This window comes from Paroedura picta, chromosome 10, assembly GCF_049243985.1.
Source record: "Paroedura picta isolate Pp20150507F chromosome 10, Ppicta_v3.0, whole genome shotgun sequence".
Taxonomy (NCBI): domain Eukaryota; kingdom Metazoa; phylum Chordata; class Lepidosauria; order Squamata; family Gekkonidae; genus Paroedura; species Paroedura picta.
In genome coordinates, this window is record NC_135378.1 from 70,691,165 (window position 1) to 70,717,130 (window position 25,966).

General features: G+C 43.2%; 1 protein-coding gene across 2 annotated transcripts in view; it reads right to left on the bottom strand.

Annotated features, from left to right (window-relative positions):
* BANK1 (B cell scaffold protein with ankyrin repeats 1) overlaps positions 1-25,966 on the bottom strand; it is a 179,571-nt gene that overhangs the window by 106,103 nt on the left and 47,502 nt on the right. The window contains exons 3-4 of one of the 2 annotated variants that reach the window (XM_077300769.1): positions 3,175-3,275; positions 1,680-1,818 (exon numbers count right to left, since the gene is read on the bottom strand). In XM_077300769.1, coding sequence (XP_077156884.1) covers positions 1,680-1,818; positions 3,175-3,275 — 240 coding nt within the window. Of the gene's footprint in view, positions 1-1,679; positions 1,819-3,174; positions 3,303-25,966 lie in introns of both variants that reach the window. The other variant, XM_077300768.1, reaches the window with a different exon arrangement.

Consider the following 25,966-nt stretch of genomic DNA (forward strand, 5'->3'; position numbering starts at 1 on the left):
TTGATGTAATGGCACCCAGCATGCTTTGCCTTCATGTATGCATGGTGATTGAGCCCATATCAACACAAGAACTCCCTCCCCCCCCACCCCGCTTCGGTATTTGAGCGCCACAAGAATTGAGGGATGGGGGAGTGCAATTTTTAAAATTTGTGATTGTATTACAGCTCAGACTACAAAAAAGGGGGATTCATGATGGGCTGCAGAGCCGTCCAGTCACCCAATGAAAATGCAAAAGACATTCCATGACTGGAGTCCTGACCAGGGATAGGAGAAAGCCACAGAGGCACAATCCCAGGCTCAAATTCAGAGTCTACATTTAGAATCCGATGTGGTGAAAATATGCCGGCAAATAACACCTATGGAATTAGCCAAATGTTTTTAGACAATGGGCGGGCCCAGGTGGGCCTTTGCCCAGCAAAGCTCCTAACTGGCCATTGGAGATCTGACTGGTTGTGCAGATTTTTAGAAACAATGTTTTAGCAGCAACTGCAACCACAGCAGAAGGATCTTCACTGTGTGACTGTTCTGTAAGTAGCTTTGATTCCTGGAACAAGCATTTTGTAGCAGCCATTTTGGGGCTGGGACCACTACTCTGTGCCAGAATTCCAAAAATGCCCACAGGCTCAAATAGATTGGGGACTCTTGCTCCAGAATATACACAGGATCAAACCTGATCCCTTCTGTATGCAAAACATATTCGTTGCCACTGAGTCACAGCTCTCTGACATAAAAGGAATAAGAACGTTTGGCCTAAAGGGACTTCTTTTGAGAATAATGACTGCTAGCAATTTGGCAACATTAATTCAGTAAATGTTACATGCAAATGGGAAAGGAGTGAATCCTGAATTGGAACATTTGTAGTGGTAACATTTTGAATCTCAATTTTTCCTCATTATTTAGGACGGGAAGAGTGAACGAAACCAAAGAAATTTACCAAATACAAATCCCCAAATGAAGAAAAATAGTTGATGTTTGTATGAATAAAACAGTGAAATAAACAAGCTGAAAGAGGGAGGGGAAAATACCGAGAACATTGTAAAACAAGAGAGCATATTGCTGAACTTTGTGCAGTCATAAGAGAATAAGAGCTGTGCACATTTTATAGCAGAAATTGATTGAGAATAGCAATCTGTGACTAATCAATGACATTTTAAAGACTGCCACCTGCCATTTTATCATACAAAAACAGCCCAATAAATCCAGCTTCACATAAGTCACAAGCTTTTATGTCTGTGCATTGATAAAATAGCATTCTGCATACAAAATGATCCAGGCATAGTGAAAAGTTACACAGTGGTACTGGGCTATGACTTGCCATAAAGCAAGTGATGAGAACCAATATATGAGAACCAATATGATGTGTTCTGGGTATCTGTGAGACCTGTGTTCAAATCTCCACTCTGTCTTGAAGCTCACTGAGACCGTTTCTGCACTGGAACTTCACTGTCCCGGTTCCCATGTGGGAGCACAAATCTGGGATGGACAAATGCACCTGGCCAAATGCTCCCCCCTGTGTGGGAGCAAGAAGAGGCAGGGCAGCCTACCTCGGCTCAAACTCTAATCCGGCACAAAGCCTCCAGTGCGGAAACACTCTGAGTGACCTTGAGGAAGTCATGCTCCTTCAACTTATCCTACATCGAAGGAGAATAAAATCAGAAAGTACTTAAAAATTATCTTACCTAGTGTCTTCATAAACATGATATTTTGATTCCAGATGTTTGGCTGCATCCTGATTCGTTGATTTTCTGTCACAAACTCAATCTCTACCGAGTTGCTGGGGACACCATCTCTCAGAAGAATGAATATTTCTTCAGGGTGCTATCAAGTTAGAATTATAACCATTTAGATGTTCAAACAGGATAATGAAAAACAAAATGTCAAAAAAGGTTCTAATGTAAGCTGAAGCTGCTTGGCGGATTAGCAAGAGATGATATTCATTCTGAGATACAAGCAGGTAGAGCTGATCGCGGTCATTACCAACACAATCCTAAGAAGAGTTACCCCATCCTGAACCAGCAGATGGATCAACTCTCCTTAGGATTCTACTGTAAGGATAGTTTGGTTTAAGGCCAGTTGCACTTTAGAGCCCAATCAGATTTTGGAGGTATTAGCTTTTGAAAGTCAAAGCTCCATCAGGGAAGGGACAATGATAGCGTTAACTCCTGAAAGCTTATATTGTGAAAATCCTGTTAGTCTCCGAGATGCTTCTGGACAGTTCTATTGCAGACCATCACAGCTACCCTCTGGCAATATACAGGTGTGTCTGACCACATGCAACAGGAATGATAAGTTTGCTAGTTGATGGTCAGACATGCAATGATTTCCTACTCAAGTTTTCCTTTGCAAATTTTTAAACACAGGCTAGATAGCCATTTGACGGAGAGGCTGATTTCGTGAAGGCTCAAGAAGGTGGTAGGTTACAGTAGATGAGTAATTGGGATTTGAGGGTCCTGCATAGTGCAGCGGGTTGGATTAGATGACCCATGAGATCCCTTCCAACTCTATTATTCTATGATTCTATGATTCTAAGTCTTTCCCTAATACCCAGGAATGTGAGTGTATCTTTACCGGTATAACAATTGCAGATAAAAAAGCTCAGAGATGTAAGCTGTGGAGCCCACATTATCATGGCTCCCTGGTTTGCAGCGCAAAAAGGTGGCCACAACATCTACAAACACAAGATATATTCTACCTTCACCTTTAGGGTCTACAACGCTTTGGAGAATGTTTCCCAAACTTACAGTTCCATTGACTAAAAGCGTATAGACTTTAAAGAGATTAACTTTGTTTAGGCTAGCACTACTAATACCCAACATAAATCCATACATAATATAAACCCATCCAATACTTTCCTTTGAGGGCCGTATTATATATTTTCTCTTCCACTTGATCTTTAGGGCTCAGTTCAGTTTTCATACAATATGCTGAGATACCTAAATGACACTAAAATAATTTTAAAATCAATTCTGCTCAATAAAAGAAACCAGTCATAGGAATGACAATAGAACAGAATCAATGGAAGGCCAGCACTTAGAAGCCAAATACTCCATGGCAACCAAGTCAAATGTGTCTATTAGTTTTTATTTGCACCTGCCCTTGGAACTGGAGAATGGAGAAGTCATTCAGAAGCAGGGACACAGTTACACTTAAAATAAAAACCTCATTGGATCTTACCTCACATGATATCCTTGTGGGTAGGACTAAGACTTCTGGCCTTTCTGATGTTTCAGGGATTGTCTCAGTTGCTACACCATCTTCTATCTTCAGAACATCTTCTAAATTCAACAACAATGTATTGAGATCTGCCCAAAAGAAAGTCTCATTTACTGATTAAAAACTCTTATCCTATCACAAAACAACCCAGCCCTACATTATCTCTCTTAATTAGCCAACTTCTGTCATCATAACAGTAGTGTGACCTAGAACCTGGGATGGAACATCTTCTTTATGAAGAATGCAAAAGAGTTTGCGGGCTTTTAAAATATTTCTTTTAAAAAGACAAATGATAGAGGAAAGTTTATCAAATCATGGTAGGTGCTTTATTTTCTGCTATTTCACTAGGCATTTTTAAAACCTCAGTATCCTCAAATGTCCAAGTACTTGATCCCCTCAGTTTAATTCAGGCCATTCAAATCAGCATTTTAGAACATCAGTTCTCAGACTTCAGCAACACCAGCACCCTTATTTTGATGAAAAGAAACTAATGGATTTCCTCCCCAGAACTTCCCTTCCTCCTTCAGCAGCTCTCACCACATGCCAGAGAAACATTTTCCCCCACATGCCCCTGGGAAGCTTCAGTCCCACTGTACCCACAAAATAAGAAGGCCTTTATCATGTCACACATATTTTGAAAGCAGGTTTTTGAAAAAGTGTTTACCGTGTGTACATGGTTTCCAAGGTCAGGTCTCAAAGGGCAGATGACTTTATAGGGCCGCAACTCATAAAGGCCACATTGCAAGTGCTAATGAATGTCAACCTTGGTTGGCAACAGAGACAGCAAGAAAGCTCCTTATTAGTTAATAATTTCTAGGCAGAATCCAGCTGTACAAAGGTGGAAAGAGGCCAGAGCAAACTTTCAGAGTTGCTCAGAGAATTAGAAAAAGACTATTATCACACAACATCTGAATGTCTGATATTCAACTGAAAAACACCATTAGCAATGGATGCAGAGCAATCTTCCTTTTTTTTCTCTTTCTTTCTTTCTTTCTTTCTTTCTTTCTTTCTTTCTTTCTTTCTTTCTTTCTTTCTTTCTTTCTTTCTTTCTTTCTTTCTTTCTTTCTTTCTTTCTTTCTTTCTTTCTTTCTTTCATCATTGGTTACAGATTAATAAATGAAACCCGAAAGTTTAGTTTCTTAATTATCAACAACTGAGTTACATTTTTATTGCGCGAGCAATATTATAACTATAAAGCAGCAGTATACTCCATCAGTTTACTGCCCCACCTGGTTTAGTATGCAGCAGGTCTCCAAGACTCTGGTGGGAAAGGCCTTGCCCCCAACCTTCTGCCTAAAATTCATTAACTGGAGATGCACAGGGTAGTTATGTTTGAGGACCCTGAAAAAATGACCTGCAGGACAGGTTTGAGCTGATCCAGGAACAGTTGGACAACCTGTCAAGGAATTGGCTTGGTCTCCTCTCACAAATGGTGATTAAAACATGAATTAAGCTAGGAGTTGCTCAGATATTCCCATAGGTGATATTATTTTTCTGTGCTTCCTTTTGCTGCTGAGCTGGATGGTGTCTATAGCAAGAAAGAAGGTGTGAGTTGTTCCAGCCATACCTCTGCTTGGGGGTGGGGGTGAGGGTGGGAGGAATGCCTATTCCAAATGAAGTACCAGGATTTTTCTGGAACTAAATAAATCAATTTGCAGACAAGATGCATTAGCTGGCATTTTAAAAGAAGCAAACCAAGAAAATGGGATAAAAACGGCGCAGCACAAAATGAAGATTTTGGTTACTGGTTCTGCCAAAGTTCACAGGAGTTGTGCTGTTATCCTAAGAGCACTGTTGCATAAACTGGGATTTCTGAGTGGGTCTGATTAAGATTGTTTTCATGGATGCATTGCCAGTCAGTTATTCAATAACACACCTTTAGATATATCCTCAATAAAGCCAAATAACACGAGTCATAAACATTCTTTTTTATGTTTCATCGAAAAACAGGGATATTCCACCCACTAAGTTCTCTAATTGCAGGCGTCCTGTCTCCAAACACATCTACTGGAGCATATACTTAAAATCAGAATTGTCAGGATTTTGCCTGGAGCAAAAATGGAGGGGGTGAGTTGGCAGTTCTTGTGTGGGAAACCATCCCAGGAATTTAAAAAGCATTAAAACGAACACCATTAAGGGCGAAACTAATGCAGGAGATTCATTATCAGGTCCTTCCATGTTTTTCACCCACCTTCAACGTGTGTCCTCCAAAAAACACATTGTGGAATTTCTCTGTTCTGCCCTCACCTATGGATATATGTTATCCTGCGTGTGAGTAGCACTTTGAATAATGACTGCCCAGCCACATGCCCTCTTCTTGTACAATTCCGGAATCTGAATTCATTAGCTGTATCTAATGATGCTTCAACTGTGTTCTGAGGTGGAAACTAAACAGAAAAATCTATAGTCCCGTCCTCTTGAGTATTAAAGATAATGCCTGCTGAGGTTATAATAGCTAATACGCCATCTGAGGCGGCTGTCTTCCACAAGCTTTTGACAAATACCCATTGCTGTACTTCATGCCCAAAGAATTAATCTCAAATTGTACTTTATATCTCGGTAATCAAATATTAGCCCAGCCTCCATTATATACATTCAGCGATTCACTTAATTAGGCATTGTGCTGATGCCTTGAGTTTTATTTCAGCCACTCTCCTTAATTCATAAAACTCAGTAGCTTCATTCCAGCCTATCTTATGCAAAATCATTTGGACGGCGTGATGGCTTTCAGCCCTCCATTACAAAATGAATAGATGGAATGACTTCGAAATTGCATTTCCCTGAATAAACACAGAATTTGTAATGAACATTCTGCCCATTGTCACTGAGGCAGAAACCAACATAGCGGTGAAAGAAAGAAAAACGTCTCTCGCCGTGTAGCCGGGATGAAGGATTCTGCCCTTTTGAGACAGTCTGCCACTTATGAGAAGTTTGTGCAGGGAATTTTGTAGTGGGAATATGCATTGCTTACATATTAGCCTTCAGATGCCACAAAGGCAGGTACCAGGAGCCTGACAACCATGCATAATGGCAGAGCATGCCATCTGTGGGACTTCTAATTGTCATGTGCCCATGTTAGTTCTCCAGGACTGGAGGTGGGAACCTCCACTCCACCCCTCCCTCCCAGGTTCTTTCCTGTTTATACTTTACCTTCCCATAAAAGGCAAGTGGTATCACTGTGTTAAGAGCCTCTTGTGGCGCAGAGTGGTAAGGCAGCCGTCTGAAAGCTTTGCCCATAAGGCTTGGGAGTTCAATCCCAGCAGCCGGCTCAAGGTTGACTCAGCCTTCCATCCTTCCGAGGTCGGTAAAATGAGTACCCAGCTTGCTTGCTGGGGGGTAAACGGTCATGACTGGGGAAGGCACTGGCAAACCACCCCGTATTGAGTCTGCCATGAAAACGCTAGAGGGCGTCACCCCAAGGGTCAGACATGACTCGGTGCTTGCACAGGGGATACCTTTACCTTTACTTTATCACTGTGTTCCCCTTTGAAATGCTGAACAACCCTTGTAGTGACTAGGAGTAGAAGGCCAGCTGGGGAGATAATTCAGCCCAGCTGGCACCATTATTCACACCTCTCAGTTTCCAACCCTTTATCCTCAGAACCTGGTTTCCTGCCTGATCATAGGGGTGGGAGCCTAAACATATATAGAGCCTTGTAGATCCATTGTTCAAATTGTCTTTGTCCATTTCCTTGTTGTGATGAACCTCCATTGAAGTCTGTTCCAGTATGTTCCTTCTAAAAAACCAACTTTGATCAAGTATCTGATGTTCTGGGACTTTGCTTTGTTGGGTCAAAAGGTACACTTCTGGGTGAGCTTTTCACACTAATACTCGTGGTCACCATGTTGTGTAACTGAAGCAATGTGAGTATTCACACGAATGCATAAAGGTGCCGCATACTGAATCTGAGCTTGGTCTATCAAAGTCAGTGTTGTCTGGGACCTGGGTTTTGTTCATTTTGTGACATAGTGTTGGACTAGATGGGCTATTGGCCTGATCCAATACGGCATCTCTTATATTCTTATGTCTGCTCAGATGGGCAACACCTCTCCTGGGCATCAGGAAGAAATCTTTCAAATCACCTCCTACCTGAACCTTAACTGGAGACGTGAGGGACTGAACCTGGGACCTTCTGCATGACAAGCAGAGGTTGTACAACTGAACCAGCCCCTTCCCTGTATACAGTGTTCAGGTTGAACTAAGGAGATATTTTCTAACAGTGTAAAACTGAAGGAGCCAAAATCAATAGCAGCACATGCCTGAATCCCATGCCTTCCACACTAGCGATGATAGTCCTGAATTGTTTGTTTTTGAAATTAGTTCTCAAGCTCTGGAGCATTAATGTAATAATCTGCATTCCCAAATGATATGAACAAGAAAATGTTAAGAGATGAGTTTTCTTTCTCACAGTCCCAGGAAGCAGCTGGATATGAAAATGGGATTTTTCTCATAGTTAAGGGAAAATGTTCATCGAGATACTTAAAACAGGGGAACAGTTATTGAAGTTCTGCAATATGTAACTGCATCTTCTTGATTTAACAGATTCTCTGATTAAAAGCCAGACAGTTAATTGCTTTATGGAGGAAAAAAAAGAGTTAGCTGGTGGGCCGCCCTTGTGATCATGATTCATATGCAACTTGCAGATTCACTTCATGATTTATTGGCTGCATCTATGAGTCATATATACGTTATATTGCAACAGTGCATATTAAGTAGAAATAATGGTAAACAATTTGTGTATCCTCGCAGACATTGATGTATTACACGTCTTCCTTAATGATGTGCTATGGACTTGTTCTAGCGCACTACACTACATAACAAAATAAAAATGGGGTGAGCAAACTAGGAAGGAAATAGCATGTGAAAAAGGGTAAACATAAAAATCGTCCATGCAATGGACTGAGTGAGGTCCATCAAAATCTTAACAAGAATATGATAAAAAATATGGAAAACTAAACAAAGGCCCACAGACTGCAAGGGCCATTGTTGTGAAACAACCAAGAAATCAGAGGGTGATTGAGCCTGGGGAGGGGAGTCATGAAGGAGCTAGAAGAGATTCTTGTAAGGATGTGTCACTTGCAAGTTACAGCCAAGATCAACATGATTCATATCATAGTATTCCCACGTTACTATGGATGGTGTATAAGTTGGAACATGTAGAAATCTGACTGGAAGGAGACTCATTTGAAATTTGGTATTGGGGGAGAGTTTTGCAGATACCATAGACCAGGGGTAATCAACCTGTGGTCCTCCAGATGTCCATGGACTACAATTCCCATGAGCCCCTGCCAGCAAATGCTCATGGTTGTAGTCCATGGACAGCTGGAGGACCACAGATTGACTGCCCCTGCCATAGACAACCAAAAAGACAAATAAGTGTGTATATCATGCCACTGCCAGGCACTTTGCCCCATCACTTCCCAGGCCATCACGAGAGAAGATTCCCCCTCCCCGACCTGTTCTGCCCTGGATTACTGCCTCCACATGAGGCAGCTGTGGCAGAAAGGTTCCACTGTGCTTTGTGGCGGTGTTTTTTTTTTAATGAATTTGGGATTGCACCTTCATGAAAATTTAAAAAATTCCTCATTCTGCACCCCTGCAAATTGCCACAAAGCTGACTGTGGCATTATTTGTCCCTTCCAGGATGCCATATGTAGGGGAACACCTGGGCCTGGAAGGCCAGACTCTTCTCCCTCCACATGGGCCTGGCATGGGATAGGCCCCATTGGCACCCACCGCGTTCCCTTGCCATGGAGCAATTGCCGGCCTGATTTAGGCCAGGCAGGGCTAGCACCAATGTCATGTGGAAGCACGGATTACCCCGCTGCCACACGATTGCGGGCACGGTCTTTTCCCCCATGGGGAAAAGGTTGAAAATACAATGAAACAACAACATCTACTGGATCCCTTAGAACCCCTCCCCCTGAACTGAATCCTGAACTGACAAACCTTTGGGGTCATCATTAATGTGTTAATAGTTGCTACCACTAGTCATAGAATGTTGTGTAACCACTGTTATTAATGCTGCGTGTTTGCTTATTTGATGATATTGAATTATACTGTAATTATCATGTTTTCCTGTGTTCTAGGTAAACTGCCCCGAGCTGTAAGGGAGGGTGGTAAATCAATCAATCAATCAATCAATTAATCAATCAATCAATCAATCAATCAATCATGCTAGGAAAAGTTGAAGCAGCAGGGGAAAAGGGAGACCCAACAAGAGACAGTTTGACTTCATCAAGAGAGCTACAGCCCTTAGTTTGCAAGATCTGAGCGAGACTGCTAACGACAGGATGTTCTAGAAATCATGAATTCCTAGGGTTGCCATAAGCAGGAAGTGACTTCACACACTCCCACTCACATCTGTAGAATGGATGATTAAAAATTCTCCATCATTTTCACTTGGGCTTTGATGTTCCATAACCAAACAGCTTGGTTTCGGTCCAGTTAAAGTGCAAGAATGCTGTTAGAAAACATAAGTAAAATCACAGGGATATCTGTGAGCGGTTAAACACCCTATGAAGAGCACTTTACTTTTCTGAAGCGCTCAGCTGTGCTATATATCCATATGGCAATGTAAAATTACATATCAGGCGATTCTCCCATTATTCATAGGAATTAGGCTCAATAAATCTCTTTCACTGTGGTTAGCATTCCATCATTGGGTTTTTCTCATCACTTCCAGGGCTTAATAAATCAATCATTTTCACTTTGGTGTGTAACATATATTTCCCCACAGGATCCCAGAGATCATATTGGGTTTCTCTTCTCCCACTTTCAAACTTGCACGCGGACCTTTTTCCTCAGGGTTTTGCACAATTCACTTTTCTCCATCACTCTGCGTTGACTGCTGGCTCTGGTGCATTTCCCTACCCCCATCTATCTTGGCTTTATTGGATATATTGTTTACTTTCTTGCCATTTGTCTTGTCAGGGGCTCCTGCTGTTCTCTGCAGTCCTGATGCTTCATATTTGTCATTCAGATGTTTTAAGTTGGGAGACAGTCTCCTTCCATGCCTGAGCCATGTAGTCACCAGTTGTCACCTTGTGCTGCCTTCTCCTTCAGTTCCATGTACTGATATTTATTGATGCTAAACAGCTGTGCTTTCAATTCTTACCGAAATGTCAGTGTTTTCCTTCAGTGCCGTTACGGAGGTCTTTACAAAGAGTTGTTCTAGTCAGAGTCATGATTACCTCAGATCCCAAATATTCTTGCAAACTAGCACTGGGAGGTGGTTAAGAAGTGATGGAGGTCCCAGGGTTTACCCCATGCACCTGGGAACTCCCCCTTTGTGGGAAGGGCCAATTCTGGTGAGGACAACAGCTATTTTTCCTCCCTGAAATAGTCCAGGGGCAGTATTTGGCCAGGATGTTAGGATTGAGTATCCACTCCATCACTGTAACCACTGCACACTGTTAGCTGGCCTTTAAGAGCATTGTTAAAACAAGGAAGAATCTCTCCCCCTCTGCAAGTGGATGTGCAAACCAATGCAAAATTAAGTCCATTTCTCAGGTGCTCTTATGCAGTTATTGAAATCTTAGGCAAATGTTTCTGCTCATGAATGGTGTGTGTGTGTGTGTGTGTGTGTGTGTGTGTGTATGGGTGTGTGTGATGTGCAGTTAAGCCTACAGCAGATATGCCCAAGATGTATGATCTGGACCTGCATTGTGAAACTATATCTCTGACTTTGAGGCTAACTGTGCTAAACAGGCAATGCCAGAGGGTGGGAAAATGAAAATATAGGTCAGGTTTTGTACATCCACAATGAGCCATGTCCTGGGGGACTGGTAGCATCTGTCATTCAAAGACATGTATTGTCTTCCAACCAATGCTGCTCACTTTTACATTTTAATTGTGTGTAATTTTATTGTCACAATACCTATCACTTCTTAAGCAATGTTTTCTGAATTGCAGAATTCCATTCAGACTATCAGAGCTGTGACATTATATCCCCAATAACATATCCCAGCTAAAATAAGCTTTTGGAAGATGAGAAGAAGAGAAGAGCTGGGATTTTTGGTTACTCTGCTTTTTATCACCTGAAGGAGTCTTCAAGTGGCTCACAATTGCCTATTCTTCCTCTCCCCACAACAGACACATTGTGCAGTAGTTGAGGCTGAGAGAGTTCTGAAAGAACTGTGACTGGCCCAAGGTCACTCAGCTGGCTACATGTGGAGGAATGGGGAATTTTATTGATTGATGGATTGATTGATAACCTGACGCTCCCACACAGTGGCTCATGGCAGGTATCAATATACAATGCCCACAATCTAACCCCTTAAAATAATGAAACCAATTAAAACCCACTCATAGCAATGACAAAGACCCACCCCCACCCCACAGGCTTTGGTCTAGTGCCTCAGGGGATACCACAGGATTAGCCGATGTCCTGGCTGTTTCAGGGATAGCCTGATATAATTGTCCTGGCCTCAACCAAAGAGCTCTGTTTTGCAGGCCCCAAAGAACTGGGAAAGTTCCATCAGGCCCTCAGCTCTCCTGGGAGCTCATTCCACCAGGTCGGGGCCAGGACCAAGAAGGCCCTGGCCCTGGTCGAGGCCAGGTGAACCTCCCTTGGGCTCAGGATCTCCAACAGATTTTCACCCACACAGTGAAGTGTCCTGCAGAGGTCATAAAGAGATAGGCAGTCCTGCAGATATGTGGAGCCCAGACCACTGATGGCCTTAAAGGTTATCAACAGAACCTTGAACCTTATCTGGGTTGCAACTGGAAGCCAATGCAGCTGCCTCAGGACAGGCTAGATATGGGCCTCCAAGGTGGAGAAAGAGCTGGCTGTCATCCACATACTGGTGACAACCCAGCCCATATCTCTGGACCAGCTGGGCCAGAGGGCTCATGAAGATGTTGAATTATGTGAGATGGAGGATCGCCCCTGAGGAACCCCACTAGGGAGTTGATAGAGATGTGACCATTCTTCCTCCACTGTCACCTTCTGTGTCCGGTACTGAAGAAAGAAGTGCAACCACTGAAAGGCTGTCACCCAAATCTCAGCCCCGGCGAGGGAGTGGGCTAACAACTTATGGTCAACCATATCGAATGCAGCTGACAGACCAAGCATCATGAGAATGGCCCAAGTGCCCCAATACAGCTGGCGCCACAGATTGTCCATCAAGGTGACCAGGATGGAAGCCTGACTGGTACAGATCAAGCCTGGTTCTCCAGGTTAGAAACCACTGCTTTTAACCACTGCACCACACTGGCTCTCGATAATGTTAAGCCAGTATATCAGGTACTGTTCAGTCCAAATAAGAGACCTGCACACTTAGGGTTTATTTTTAAAAGGTACATTTGGAGAGAGTGCTGTTATAAAAACCAGTTTATAAATAATTTGTTGTCTTTTCCGCACTACCACACAATCACAAAGACCCAGGAATACAACGATGTTTCCTGAGCAGAAAACAGGGCATTTCTAATTGTTACACACAATTCCTAATGTCTATACTCCTTTGGCCTTGCATAAAGTGACTCCTTGAAGAAGCAAAGGGCTCTAAATCCAAAGAGTTCCTGCTTACAGATTTTATAAAATAATTCAGGCTTCCTGCCACTAGATGGAGGACCAGAGGCATCTTATTGACTCTGGGGGAAAGCTGTCTTTCCTCATTGCTATTTACAAAAACCTTTCCCTTAGTTGGATCTCCCTGTTCATGAAGAACACGAGGACATTAGCCCTTGAAATTACCACATATTCCTGAGTGGGAGTGGAGGGACCAATGCATTAACTTGCTTCCTCTTTCTGATAGACCCAGGAACACTGTGTGGGGGTGGTGAATTAGCTGATGCTGCAGCACAGAGGGTTGCTGGCCTGTGGAGTTCCCTAGTCTGAAAACATTCACTCTCTCCATTTAAGCCCAGGCAACGGGCAAGTGAAAGAACCGCAAACATCTGAAAATCAAGAATTGGCTCAGGAGTAATGTGAAACTGTGGGTGACTGGCACCATGACGCTAAATATGGTTAGGTAGGGTCTGCAGGAGCCTCTTGTGGCGCAGAGTGGTAAGGCAGCCATCTGAAAGCTTTGCCCATGAGGCTGGGAGTTCAATCCCAGCAGCCGGCTCAAGGTTGACTCAGCCTTCCATCCTTCCGAGGTCGGTAAAATGAGGACCCAGCTTGCTGGGGGGTAAACGGTAATGACTGGGGAAGGCACTGGCAAACCACCCCGTATTGAGTCTGCCATGAAAACGCTAGAGGGCGTCACCCCAAGGGTCAGACATGACTCGGTGCTTGCACAGGGGATACCTTTACCTTTACCTTTAGGGTCTGCAGTTCTAGGGGAACTGATCTATATAGTCTGGAGACGAGCTGTTATTTCAAGGGATCCAAAAGACTGGCATATCTAACCCCCTTCCCAATGCTTGGGAATCTTTTGGCCGTTGTGAGACTGTGGTGGTTCATTTACTCCCTCGTTCTTGTCTTTCTAACATGAATAGCAAAAGAAGGAAACAACTCAAAGGGCAAAACACGAAATGCTTACAGGATAAAGTATATTTCTCCTCTGATTAGAGGATATACTTGGCCGATTTTATTCAGGCTTGGATTCATTTCATTCGGTTTGCGAATCATTTTGCTCAGATTCTTTAATGTCTGTTTCGGTTTGGGTATAGAATTTGGATAACATTTCCACAGTAAATCATGTTCACATAAAAATGCTGTGAACGGTTAAAAATGCTAGCTTTTCTGTATCTCTTTAGTGAGCTTACTTGGAGGCAACTGCATGCAAACACTGAAGCAAAGAAAAATAAGGTTCAGGAATGTCTGGGCTTTTTGTTTCCTTCACCGACACACATTTTATTTTCGCAAACACACGTACACAAAACCCGAATCCCCACCACCTCTTTATACAGGAATGGGTGGATGTGGGTAATTGAGTCCCAAAGGGCTGCATTCTAACCAGAGACTATCAAATTCTCAATCAAGAGTATTTCTTACATAGCAAAATTCCTTTGTCACATAAGCCCATGAAGCTGCTTTATACTCCCAGATGACCAAAATGTATTTTTCTGTCTATATTAACTTATTTGTATTTTAGTACAGTTAGAAATCTTTTCATTATTCACCCTGAGCCTTTAGGGGAGGGCAAAATACAAGCTGAAAATTACATTAAATTAAATTGAATACTGAGTCAGATCATTGGTCACAGCTAATATTGTGGCCACAGCTTTCCAGGGTCTCAGACAGAGATCTGTCATATTACCTAGTACTTGATACTTTTAACTGGAGATACCGGAGATTGAACCTGGGACCTTCAAAAGGCCAAGCAAATGGTCTGCTACTCAGTTACCATTGTCATATTGCTTCTGGCTTTCTCCACATGCCTTTGGTAGACCGTTTATGCACTGGAGAATTCTACACCCCACCTGCAGGTTGGTGACTCGATCTGTCTGCACTAAGAGGAGGTGAGAAACCAGCCTCAGCTGCCAGTTGAAGGAATTAAAAGTGTACTGCATATTCCCCTAAGCTCAATTTGCAGGTGTGCCTCAAATGCTGCCATGCTACCACACAGGATAATTACCAGCAGCCAGAGAGGCACAATGTCAAACAAAACTATACTAGTTATACACATTACAGTGACTTTATGCCATCAAATAATGCTTAGGACTGGAGTGTTAGACATGTTGAGATAGTGTGATGACAGCTTATTTGAATGTGTACAGATGCTTTCCTTTCCCTGGCATTCCAGTTCTTCTTTCCTATTTGCTTTCATCCTGGTCCCTGATTTTCTGAGGAGTTGTTCAGCCTCTATCTTCTACCTATGCACAGTGAAGATTCTGTGATCCTTTCTGAACTGTTTCTTTGTTACCATCCTCACTGCTTCATATATATTAATTGACAGTATTCTGTGCTCTTTCAAGGCAACAACTAAAGGGATAAGTTAATCACTTTACACCAGGCACTGGAGAAGCAAGACAGACTGTTACTGCTTGTGATTTACTACAAATGCAGTGAAAAGTGAAAGACCAGGTGCATTGACCAGCCCCCATCCCTTTCAGTCATCAGAGAGAGGGGGAGGGAGAGAAAAGTCCTCAGCCAATCAGCACCGAGACAGGAAGTGAGATCACAAGCCTCAACCAATCAACAGTGAGTCAAGAAGTGAGATCACAAGCCTCAACCAATCAACACTGAGACAGGATGTGAGATCACAAGTCAATCAACACTAACACAGGAATTGAGATCAAAAGCCTCAGCCAATCAATACTCAAGATATTTTTTTCTTTTTGTACAAACATTTATTTATTCATTGCTAAATCTGAATCCAATAGCATCTTAGGGACCCCAAATTTGGGGATATAGCCTTTTAAGAGTCAAAAGTCACATTGTCATATACTAAAACAAAAACCAACAGCTCTCCAGGGCAGAGTCTGCATTTACTTTGTTTATTCCATTGTCAATCCTGTTGAATTCAGATCGCTTTGAACTCAGGTCTTCCTCTCCCCCCCCCCCCATTGAAAGGGAAAAGTCTTCTGCACATGGTTAGGGTAGTTCAGAAGGGGGGGGGGGAGCCAAGCCTCTTTCTTTCTTTTCCTGAAGGGGGGGGAAGGGGAGCCTCTTTATTTTTTTGGAGGCGGGTGGAAAGAGGATCGAAAAAGGCAGAGAAGGGAGAAAAACTCCAGGACTGACAGAAGTTGAGAGAAATTAGGGGCTTCTCCTTTAAGGCAAGCTTGTCACATGACCAGGTGTGGCCTATCAGAGGTTCTCTACCACGGAGCTTTCTTTCCCAATCCGGATTTGAAAAATATTGAGAATTAAAAGTATTCTAAGATATCACACAATAAAGGTAGGGTCACTCCGGGTCAATCCTTCTTGCTGCAGAAGGAAAATTTAAATCGTCCCAAATCCAAACAGAAATCGCATTCTGTGTAGAGGGCAGGGACTGAATCGACCTGGGATTGGAATAAAAGCTCTGTGCAGTTTACACCCAGGTCTTGGACTTGGGTCTATCATTAGGGATGGGCACAAATTGGTTCACGAATCAAAATTCAGCCCAAACTTGGGCCAGTTTGAAGTTCATGAACTGATATTCAAGGGAGATGCCTTCACTGAACATTTCCCAAACTTCTGGCAAGTCTGGTTTGGGTGTTTAGGGCCAAAGGCTCAAACACTGAGCCTCAGTCCCTCCCCTAAAGTCCAAGTTGACATACATGTCCATCTCAACAACTGGGTTTGCACAGTGTCTTAGAAACTTGTAATGTGGGACTCTTCCTGACTTCCTCAGGAAGGCCTTTCCACCAATAGGTACCATTACTGGAAAAGCTATGGAATTAACACCAGGATAATCAGTCTACAAGATGGAACCTTAATCCCCAGTGGACTATATCAAGAGAGGCAGGCAAGTAGATATTTGGCTTCCAAACCTAGTTTAGTGATATTATCCAGTTCCTTGCATTGAACTCGAAAACCAAGAAGCAGTCAGCAGAATGCTTTCCAAAAAAGTGTAATGTCCTAAGGCAGGGGTAGTCAACCTGTGGTCCTCCAGATGTCCATGGACTACAATTCCCATGAGCCCCTGCCAGCAAATGCTGGCAGGGGCTCATGGGAACTGTAGTCCATGGACATCTGGAGGACCACAGGTTGACTACCCCTGTCCTAAGGTAAAAATTTCACCATACTTAGCTGAAATGAAATCTTGCCTTCAGTTGGAAAAATATTTTGACCTCAGTGCAGTTGTAGGCATGGGCAACTAGGTTTGTGGAGCAACTGGTGGCACAGCATGCCTGTCCCGCCCCCCTCAAAAACTGTATCTAGCCAGCCAATAGAGCTCAAGGGAGCATTTCAATATGGAGGGAGAAATGGAAGTCACTTACTAAGGGTACTGCAGCAATGAGCATGAATAGAAAGAATAATGTATTTTTAAAATGAAAAATACAGTTTTGAATGTGCACAAAGCACTGCATATTCATGCATCTCTCTCCTATTAGATCAAAGTAACTGAGTTCCACACCTTTTGCACATTGGCAGCAAAAAAAACCTGGGAGATTGCACTAATAATTGGCATTTCAGATAAAAACTTATTCTAATACACACACTCTCTCTCTCACACACACACACAGAATAAAAGTACAAATAAGATTATTACAGAGGCAGATCGTCTCCCACTGAGGTTCTGCAAAAATAAGAGGTAGAATTAGGGAAATTCTGCATAATGGTGTGTTGCTTTCTACAGAGTGGAATTAAATACAATAATGGAAGACATTAGCCTGCTCAATAGCCTATTCTTATTTTACTTTTATTTCCGTCATGGAAAATAGCCTTTCCTTTATATTTTTTCAAAATGAAACTTTTTGAAATCTATCATATAAGAGGGAAAATAATGTATTTGGGTTGTTGGTTTTTTTTAACAATTGAGAAAACAGTTGTGAATCCTTTCAAATGTTATATATCAACCTGTTCTTTTGTAAAATGCGAAAGAATGTCAAAGTATCCAAAGAAGAACACTGACCTAATGAATGCTTTGAGTAGATTGCTTATGAAGACTAGGTAAAAACACTCCATAACATCAAACTATAAAACAGGATATTCTTTATCTTGACCTCTTTGGAGTAAAGGCACCTCAGCATGCATAGACATTGGGGGAGGGGTGGTATATTGCTCTAGGTGTGTACGTGTTTTATTCTTAACGAATGGGATGCCTAAGGTGGAAGCTTCTCCCTGACGCCTTCTTTTCTTGTGACCTTTATGTTCTCTCTCTCTCTCCCTCTCTCTCTCTCCCTCTGTCTCCGCATGGACATCTACAGGTCTCTCCTTTGGAGCCATGCCATTATACCTACATGCACATGCTCCCAGATTAGAATCATAGAATCATAGAATCATAGAGTTGGAAGGGGCCATACAGGCCATCTAGTCCAACCCCCTGCTCAACGCAGGATCAGCCCTAAGCATCCTAAAGCATCCAAGAAAAGTGTGTATCCAACCTTTGCTTGAAGATTGCCAGTGAGGGGGGAGCTCACCACCTCCTTAGGCAGCCTATTCCACTGCTGAACTACTCTGACTGAAAATTTTTTTCCTGATATCTAGCCTATATCATTGTACTTGTAGTTTAAACCCATTACTGCGTGTCCTCTCCTCTGCAGCAACGGAAACAGCATCCTGCCCTCCTCCAAGTGACAACCTTTCAAATACTTAAAGAGGGCTATCATGATCCCTCTCAACCTCCTTTTCTCCAGGCTGAACATTCCCAAGTCCCTCAACCTATCTTCATAGGGCTTGGTCCCTTGGCCCCAGATCATCCTCGTCGCTCTCCTCTGTACCCTTTCAATTTTATCGACGTCGTTCTTGAAGTGAGGCCTCCAGAACTGCACACAGTACTCCAGGTGTGGTCTGACCAGTGCCGTATACAACGGGACTATGACATCTTGTGATTTTGATGTGATGCCCCTGTTGATACAGCCCAAAATGGCATTTGCCTTTTTTACCGCTGCATCACACTACTCTTGGAAACTGTGGTTAGTGTAGAATGCGGTGGCTGGACTGGTGGTTGGGGCTCTCTATCAGGAGCATATGCCCCCAATACTACAGCAATTGCACTGGCTCCCAACCTGCTCCCAATCCTAATTTGAGGTGTAGGTCTTGTCCTTGAATGATCATGATCTCTCATATATTTCCACCTGAGATTTAAGATTGTGAGGAGAGGCCCTCATTACTGTCCCACCAACTAAAGATGTTTGTTTGGTGTGTATGTGAAAGAGGGCCTTTTCTGTGGTAGCCCCTCTAAATGGAACAGCCCCCCCAGGGAAGTGTGCCTGATTCCCTCACTGCCGATCTTCGTGAGGCAGTTGGAAACCTGTTATGGTAGGATTGTGTTTTGATTGATTGAGGCTTTATTATTGGCCAGCCTAATTGGAACTTTTAATCTGGTTTTTATAGGTTACATAATGATTGGTTTTATAGTTTTTTGCATAATGTTTTATTTATATTGTAAGCTACCCTGAATTCCACAAGGGAGAAATGTTTTAAGTAAAACAAACAACTAACTGAATCTACCTCATTATATGTAAGTTTTGACCTTTTGGCACAAGACACCATGCTTACTTGGATGTGCAGCTTTGCCATAATAAGTAATACATACAACCAATAGACACAACTCTCCAGCCTCTTTTTTTTTTAAAGCTTTCAAAGCATGAAGGAAAAAATCAGGTATGATAATAGTCACAGATGCCCCAGCATCAGTTAAAGCTGAATTACAGCCACTCAGAGACCCAGCCCAGTTTTGGGCCACGTGGGGAGAGTTTTGCTCAGCAAAAACAGACCCTAATGTTGTTGTTGTTGTTGTTGTTATTATTTATTAGATTTCTTACCCGCCTCCCCCAATGGCTCATGGTGGGTTACAAATATCTGTATAACCCCCCCCCCCCAATAAAATTAGCCCTTTACTGTGAAAAAAATTACTGGTACCCATCATTTTTCTTCCAAAGGAAATAACACTGCAAGGACACAGACTGTGTTGTGTCCTTGATTTGTGAAACCCCAGGGGTCTGGAAAGGGTCAACCCCCATCTCCCCTTCCCATGGAGCCCTGATCCCAGTGGGGTCCCATATAGCAGGCTATCTAGCTTTAGAAGACCTGATCATGCCTCTTCCAGCCTTTCTTTGGTTTTGAATCAGAGACTTGCCAACATCGTTGAATTGCCCATCAAGTCAGGAGAACATTCCAAATGCGTAATTCAAGCCAGCCTTCCTGTAGATTAACCAGGTGCTTCTATCCCTGTTCTCAGAAGAAAGAGTGAACAATAGTTTCCATCTTTCTGACATCCTTTCAATACTGTCAACCAAGCTTTTTATTAATCTTCTTCCTCCTAAGTCAACATGCCCATTTTCTCTGGGCTTTCGTTGTGTGATTTGTCTTGTAGACATGTTGGCTGATCTCCTAAGCATACCTACTTGGAAGTCAGCAAAAAATCAAAATGAATGGGGGATTACTTTGATACAAATGAGCAGAGAATGGAAGTTGCTCTTGTGTTTGGATTGTGAATTCCTTCCAACTTGCCAACACCCTTCTTACATGATATCTACAATGGAGCACAGTCTTTCAGACAAGATTTCTACAAGTGCTGAGCTGAATGGTATTTCACCAATTTTTTCCAAATCATTCGGGGCACAGCGGGGTTTCTAATGCCCTTTTCCACGCCCATGAACCCCCAAGCCCCACTTGGCTGCAGTTGTAGTAGCAGTTTTTCTCTCTCCCTCTTTGGACTCTTAAACTATCTTACCACTGTCCCACGTGTCAAGGATCCTGGGAAATACATTGTTTCCCCAGGGCAATGAATAATCATATTAAGATTGCCACAGGTCTCTGCTGCCTGAGGTGCTCTTCCAGCAGCAATCACAGATCCAATGAGAGGGAAATCTCCCTCCTGCCTTCCCTTCCGCTATTTGACTGAGTAGGCAAGAAGAAGTTAGATGGAGGGGAGAATTCTGAGATGAAACCATTAATGGTTTCGGACTCCAACAACTAATTATCAGAGATGCTGAATCACCCCACTGTTCAGATAGCAATTTGTTCATGAATTGTTACCTAAATAAACATTTGAACATTTGAAATTGGATCGAGAATGTTCAACATGTGCATGTTCTCACACTATTTTCTCATTCTTTGTCCATCAGTTTTGTTATATGGTAATACAGCTGTGTTTTTTAAGGTGTTTCTGTTCTGCTAGGAGTGGTGGGAGAGTTGCTCATTTTGCCTAGCTGACTCAGATGGCAAATACTTGCTGTATGCATGCCTGCCAACTTCTCACCAGCCATCAAGTCCAGACTGTAAATATTTTTGCCATGCTCTCCCCTAATGCACTTCCTGCCCTGTCCATTCACCTAATGGCACTAACAGGGGAAAGTTTCAAAAGAGGTTAGTTGTCACAGTCTCTCTATGGTGTCCTAACTGGGGTGGGGTGGGGAGAGCTGCATGACTCACTCTAGTGTTCAGCCATGCCCATTCCCCCTCCTGCCTGATACCCAATGCTGAGCATGTTTCTATTTGTATTAACTGGATTAATGCATTCTTTCACTTACCCCAGGGAAATACAATGCAGTCCTTTCAGATTTTAGCAAGCACCACTCAAGTGCTCAGGTGCAAAAGCAGCACATATACACAGATGTAGCTCACTTTAAACCTGACATGACCTGCCTGCAATGACCCTGAAGCTACCGAGTCCAAGCAAACCGATGCATTGTGAGCATGTGTTAGGAGTGACAGTGCTGAATGCTTCCAGTTCGCAGATGGGGAAAATATCTGAATTGCTGTTTGCTTACAATTGTGAGCAAACTGCTGAAGCGAACATACAAAGCATTCAACTCAACATAACACAGGCATTGTGAACTAGGTGAGCGTGGATCATGGATTACATTTTTGTGAAGTTTGCAGCACCCCCTGGTAATTGTCCATCTTTCATTTGGAAGAGGAAGAGAGAATGGCACAGCATCGCTGTAACAACTGCACTTTGCAAATCATGTTTGCAATTAGGAATTCTCTCTAGCAGGTGGCAGTCTCCTTCCCTGATGAAAACATGAAGCTGATTTATACAGAGGTTGGTCAATAATGAGACAGGTCAGTACTGTATATCTAACAATATTCCAGGGACTCAGGTCTCTCACTTTGACTTTCACCTAGATCTTTTAAGAAGAAGAAGAAGAAGAGTTGGTTCTTATATGCCGCTTTTTCCCTACCCGAAGGAGGCTCAAAGCGGCTTACAGTCGCCTTCCTTTTCCTCTCCCCACAACAGACACCCTGTGGGGTAAGTGAGGCTGAGAGAGCGCTGATATCACTGCCCGGTCAGAACAATTTTATCAGTGCCGTGGCGAGCCCAAGGTCACCCAGCTGGTTGCATGTGGGGGAGCACAGAATCGAACCTGGCATGCCAGATTAGAAGTCAGCACTCCTAACCACTACACCAAACTGGCTCTCTGGAGGTACTTGGACCGATTCCGCACGGAGGCATAAAATGCGCGCCGCCTCCTGCTTGCAAACTCATGACAGGAAACAGTGCATTTGCAGGCTTCCAGATGGAAGGCCCCTCTTGCATTATCCCACTGCCTTGTTACAGCTTTTTGTCTTCTGACAAGGCAGCAAAGAAGCAGAAAGCATGGACAACCCACACTTCTCATCCTGCTCCTCAGGTTGTCAATCTATGCAAGCCACCAATCCATACACAGCAATGGTTTGGGGGATTCAAACTTCCTTCCCCCCTGAAATTAATTTAAACACAAACACTTCCACGTTGCTATGGGGAAATGCTACAACAGTAAAACATTTATTTTAAAAAACTTGCACTTCCACGTTGCTTCGGGCTCATGCCATAACAATAAAACATTTCCTTACATCTCTTTTCTGGATTCTTTGTATAATGGTCTCTCTTTATGTTCAGGTAGATTTGTGATAGGCTGGCCATGGTAACTGGACCCTTATAATAGTGTGTTAATGATAAAGATTTTTTAAAAAGTGCACGGATGCCAAGCTAATAGGGAGAGGGCTGCTGTATCACACGCCCCTCCTTCCCCCGTTTATACACTGCTGCCAGAAAACACAAACAGGAATGTGTTTTAGCTGCCCAATCACAATATTACCATGCACACTGAAGAAAACATTTTATTTGAAGTGAGGGTATGTCACTTTGCAGTCCCGTAGCTACGCAGACCATGCCATTAAAAATTATTTATTTATATTGGTGATTTACAATTAAAATCCATAAAACAATAAAACAACAGCAGTACAACACAATGATAATGACAACACAGTCCAATTCTATCACCTCCTCCCGCCCCCTCCCTGCCCAGTAACAGCAACATACCACCACCCTAAGGGAGATAGTCCATGCCCAGATATCTGGAATATGGGCCTCCACAGAGAGGGACCTGATCTTCCTTAGCCTGGCCTCAACCAAATGCCTGGGTGAAGAGCTCCATCTTACAGGCCCTGTAGAAATGTGTCAGCTCCATCAGGACCCTCAACTCTTCTGGGAGCTCATTCCACCAGGTTGGGTCCAGGACCAAAAAGGCCCTGGAACTGGTTGAGGCCAGATATATCTCCCAGAGACAGATTCAAACTCACAGAGTGAAGAGCCCTGCAATGGGCATATGCTGGACCCAAACTGTGTATGGCCTTAAAGGTAAGAACCAAAACATTGAACCTGATCTAGAAGCTAATTGGTAACCAATGCAACTGCTTCAGCACAATGTCCCTGAGAGGATCCTAGCAGCCGCATTTTGGACCAACTGCAGTTTCCGGGTCAGAGACAAGGGAAGACCCATGTAGAGCGAGTTACAGAAGTCCAATCTGGAAGTGACTATTGCATGGCTCACTATGGCCAAGTGTTCTGAGGACAGGCAGGGCACTAGTACCCTAGCTTGGTGAAGATGGAAAAATGGCCTTTGAGCTACCTTTGTGATCTGTGCCTCCACTGATATGGAGGCATCAAAGATCACCCCCAAATTTCTGGCAGAGGATACAGCCATAAGTTGTACTCCATCCAGGCAAGGGAGGTGTGCTTCTTAGTTCTGTCCCCTACTAAAAAGCCACAGGGCCTCTGTCTTGGAGGGGTTGAGTTTCAGGAGATTCTGCTTGAGCCATCCAGAGGGTTGGGTGGACAGTAAACCAACCAGATGGCCAAGTTCTCAACTGACTCCCACCCTAGGACTATTCCTGGGATTGATTGTGCTAGGAGAGCCCTCTTGGAGTAAGCCTCCCAGACAAGGATCACCACTCCCATTCTATGGAACAGAGACTGGTGAAAGACTGAAAACCCAGGTGGATGACTGTTTCACCCTCCTGTGCCCAGGTCTCCATCACACATGCCAGGTCTATTATTATTATTATCATTTTATTTATATCCCACCTTCCTCCAGAGGCTTGAGGTGGGTCTACCTTGTGCCTTGCAAAATAGTCTCGCAAGGCTGAGGATTCGTTGGTAATAAACCTGGCATTACATAACATCAGAGTTGGCTCCACCCTAACCCTCCCTCAAGTCTGGGAATGGGTCAGATATTAGAAGAGCTGCACATGTATTGACCATGCCCACAGCCGTGGTTACCCCATGGCCAGGGCCTACATGGACCTATGTATGTCACAGCCCCATTTCAAGCAGGAAATGGAGACGGGAGGGTGGGTGGTTACGAGGGCAGGCAAAATGCTATTGAGTCTGTTGCATGTTTCTCCCCCCAGATGGGCTTGTCCCTGCTTGTGCCCTGATTGGAAATACAACAAGAAGTGGCAAATCATGATTTTGGGATTTCTGTTATCACAAAGCAAATATGATGAAAACTCACTCCACCCACTGGAGAGCTCCAGGTTGCTGCTGATGTAGAAGCAGCACTAAAATCCATGAGCAATGAGAGGCTGTCCAGGGGCAAATTCCTCATGCAGAATCAGTCCCAGGATAGAACTTCAGACCTGCTGTATGCCAGACAGATGTTCTGCCACCACACCCTTGGTTGACCTTGGTTTCGTATTACATCTGCAGTAACCACAACCATGGTTGCCATAGGCATGGTCTTAACCAGGATTTTTAAAACCAGCTTTGAAGTTGTTTTTCAGGCTCTCCCAAGTCTATATAGGATTGCATCTGTATTCCTAAGTAAGCCTGAGCACTTAGTTCTCAGTGTTTTAAGTGCTAGTTTTTCTTGTTCCCTTTCCCTTTTGTGTGTGTCTCCAATTTGGAAAGACTGGGCAAGGTGTATTGATTTTAGTTTTGCTACAGACAATACCTACCTTCCTAAGAACCTAAGAAATGATGATACTTGAAACATATTGATCCTAGTTACTTATGTGAGATAACTATGCAGCTAACCAAAGATTAATGGGTGTTGTCCTCCATACTGTACATTTCATTTCTGAACATAGTACAAATTCAGACCCGGAGAATGACCACAAATGTGCTTTGGAGCTGCTGTCAAACATAAAGCAGCCACATAATTTTTTAGGAATAAGGAATTGCCCATGCATAAAACCACAGCATACATAAGTTGATCAGAATGTTTGCATTTTGCATATAGAAGACCCATTATTTTATTTGATTTTTGCATAGCCAAGTCATACTGACAATATAATGCAATAGTGATGAGCTCCATTCGATGCACAGACTAATTCACTTTATTAATTCAGTTCGTTCTCTTTACCAGGTGTAAGCAGTTTTCATCCAATTAGTGTCGGAAACAAGAGAAAAACATCACATACTCATACCAGAGGGCACAGGGCACTGCAGATGGTTAGACATATCAAAACCTAAACTGCTGGGCTGTTACGCAAGTCTGATTATATGATGAGCAAGAGGCTTTTGGGTTCTGCAGGGTTATGAGAAGCAAAGTCAAGCAACATTAAAGGGATTTTAACTGCCAATTTGCTGGTTGCCACAGCTCCTTAGTTATCGCCTAAGAATTTTTTTATTGTTCTTCTTTTGGACTTTCAACAACCTCTGAAATAATGGTTTCATTTGATTGGGCCATGGGCACAGTCCGCAGATTCTGTCATCATGTCATCCTGCCTCTTTGGTGGTCACCCCTGGCCTAGATGCCCAGAAGCACAAATATCCATCCCACTCTTCCAGGACTGGAATCCTACTTAGACTTTGGAGAAGTCGGACACCGATGCAATGTGAGTCCTCACCATTTCTTCCTTCCGCTCTGCAAAAATCCCACCCCAAGGGAGATTCACGATTCCCCTCTCACCGGGTTTTCTATTTCTATTCATGCAGAGGAGTTGAGGAGAATATGGTTCCGTCAAAAATGACTGCTGAGCAAGAACTAGCAGAGCCCTGG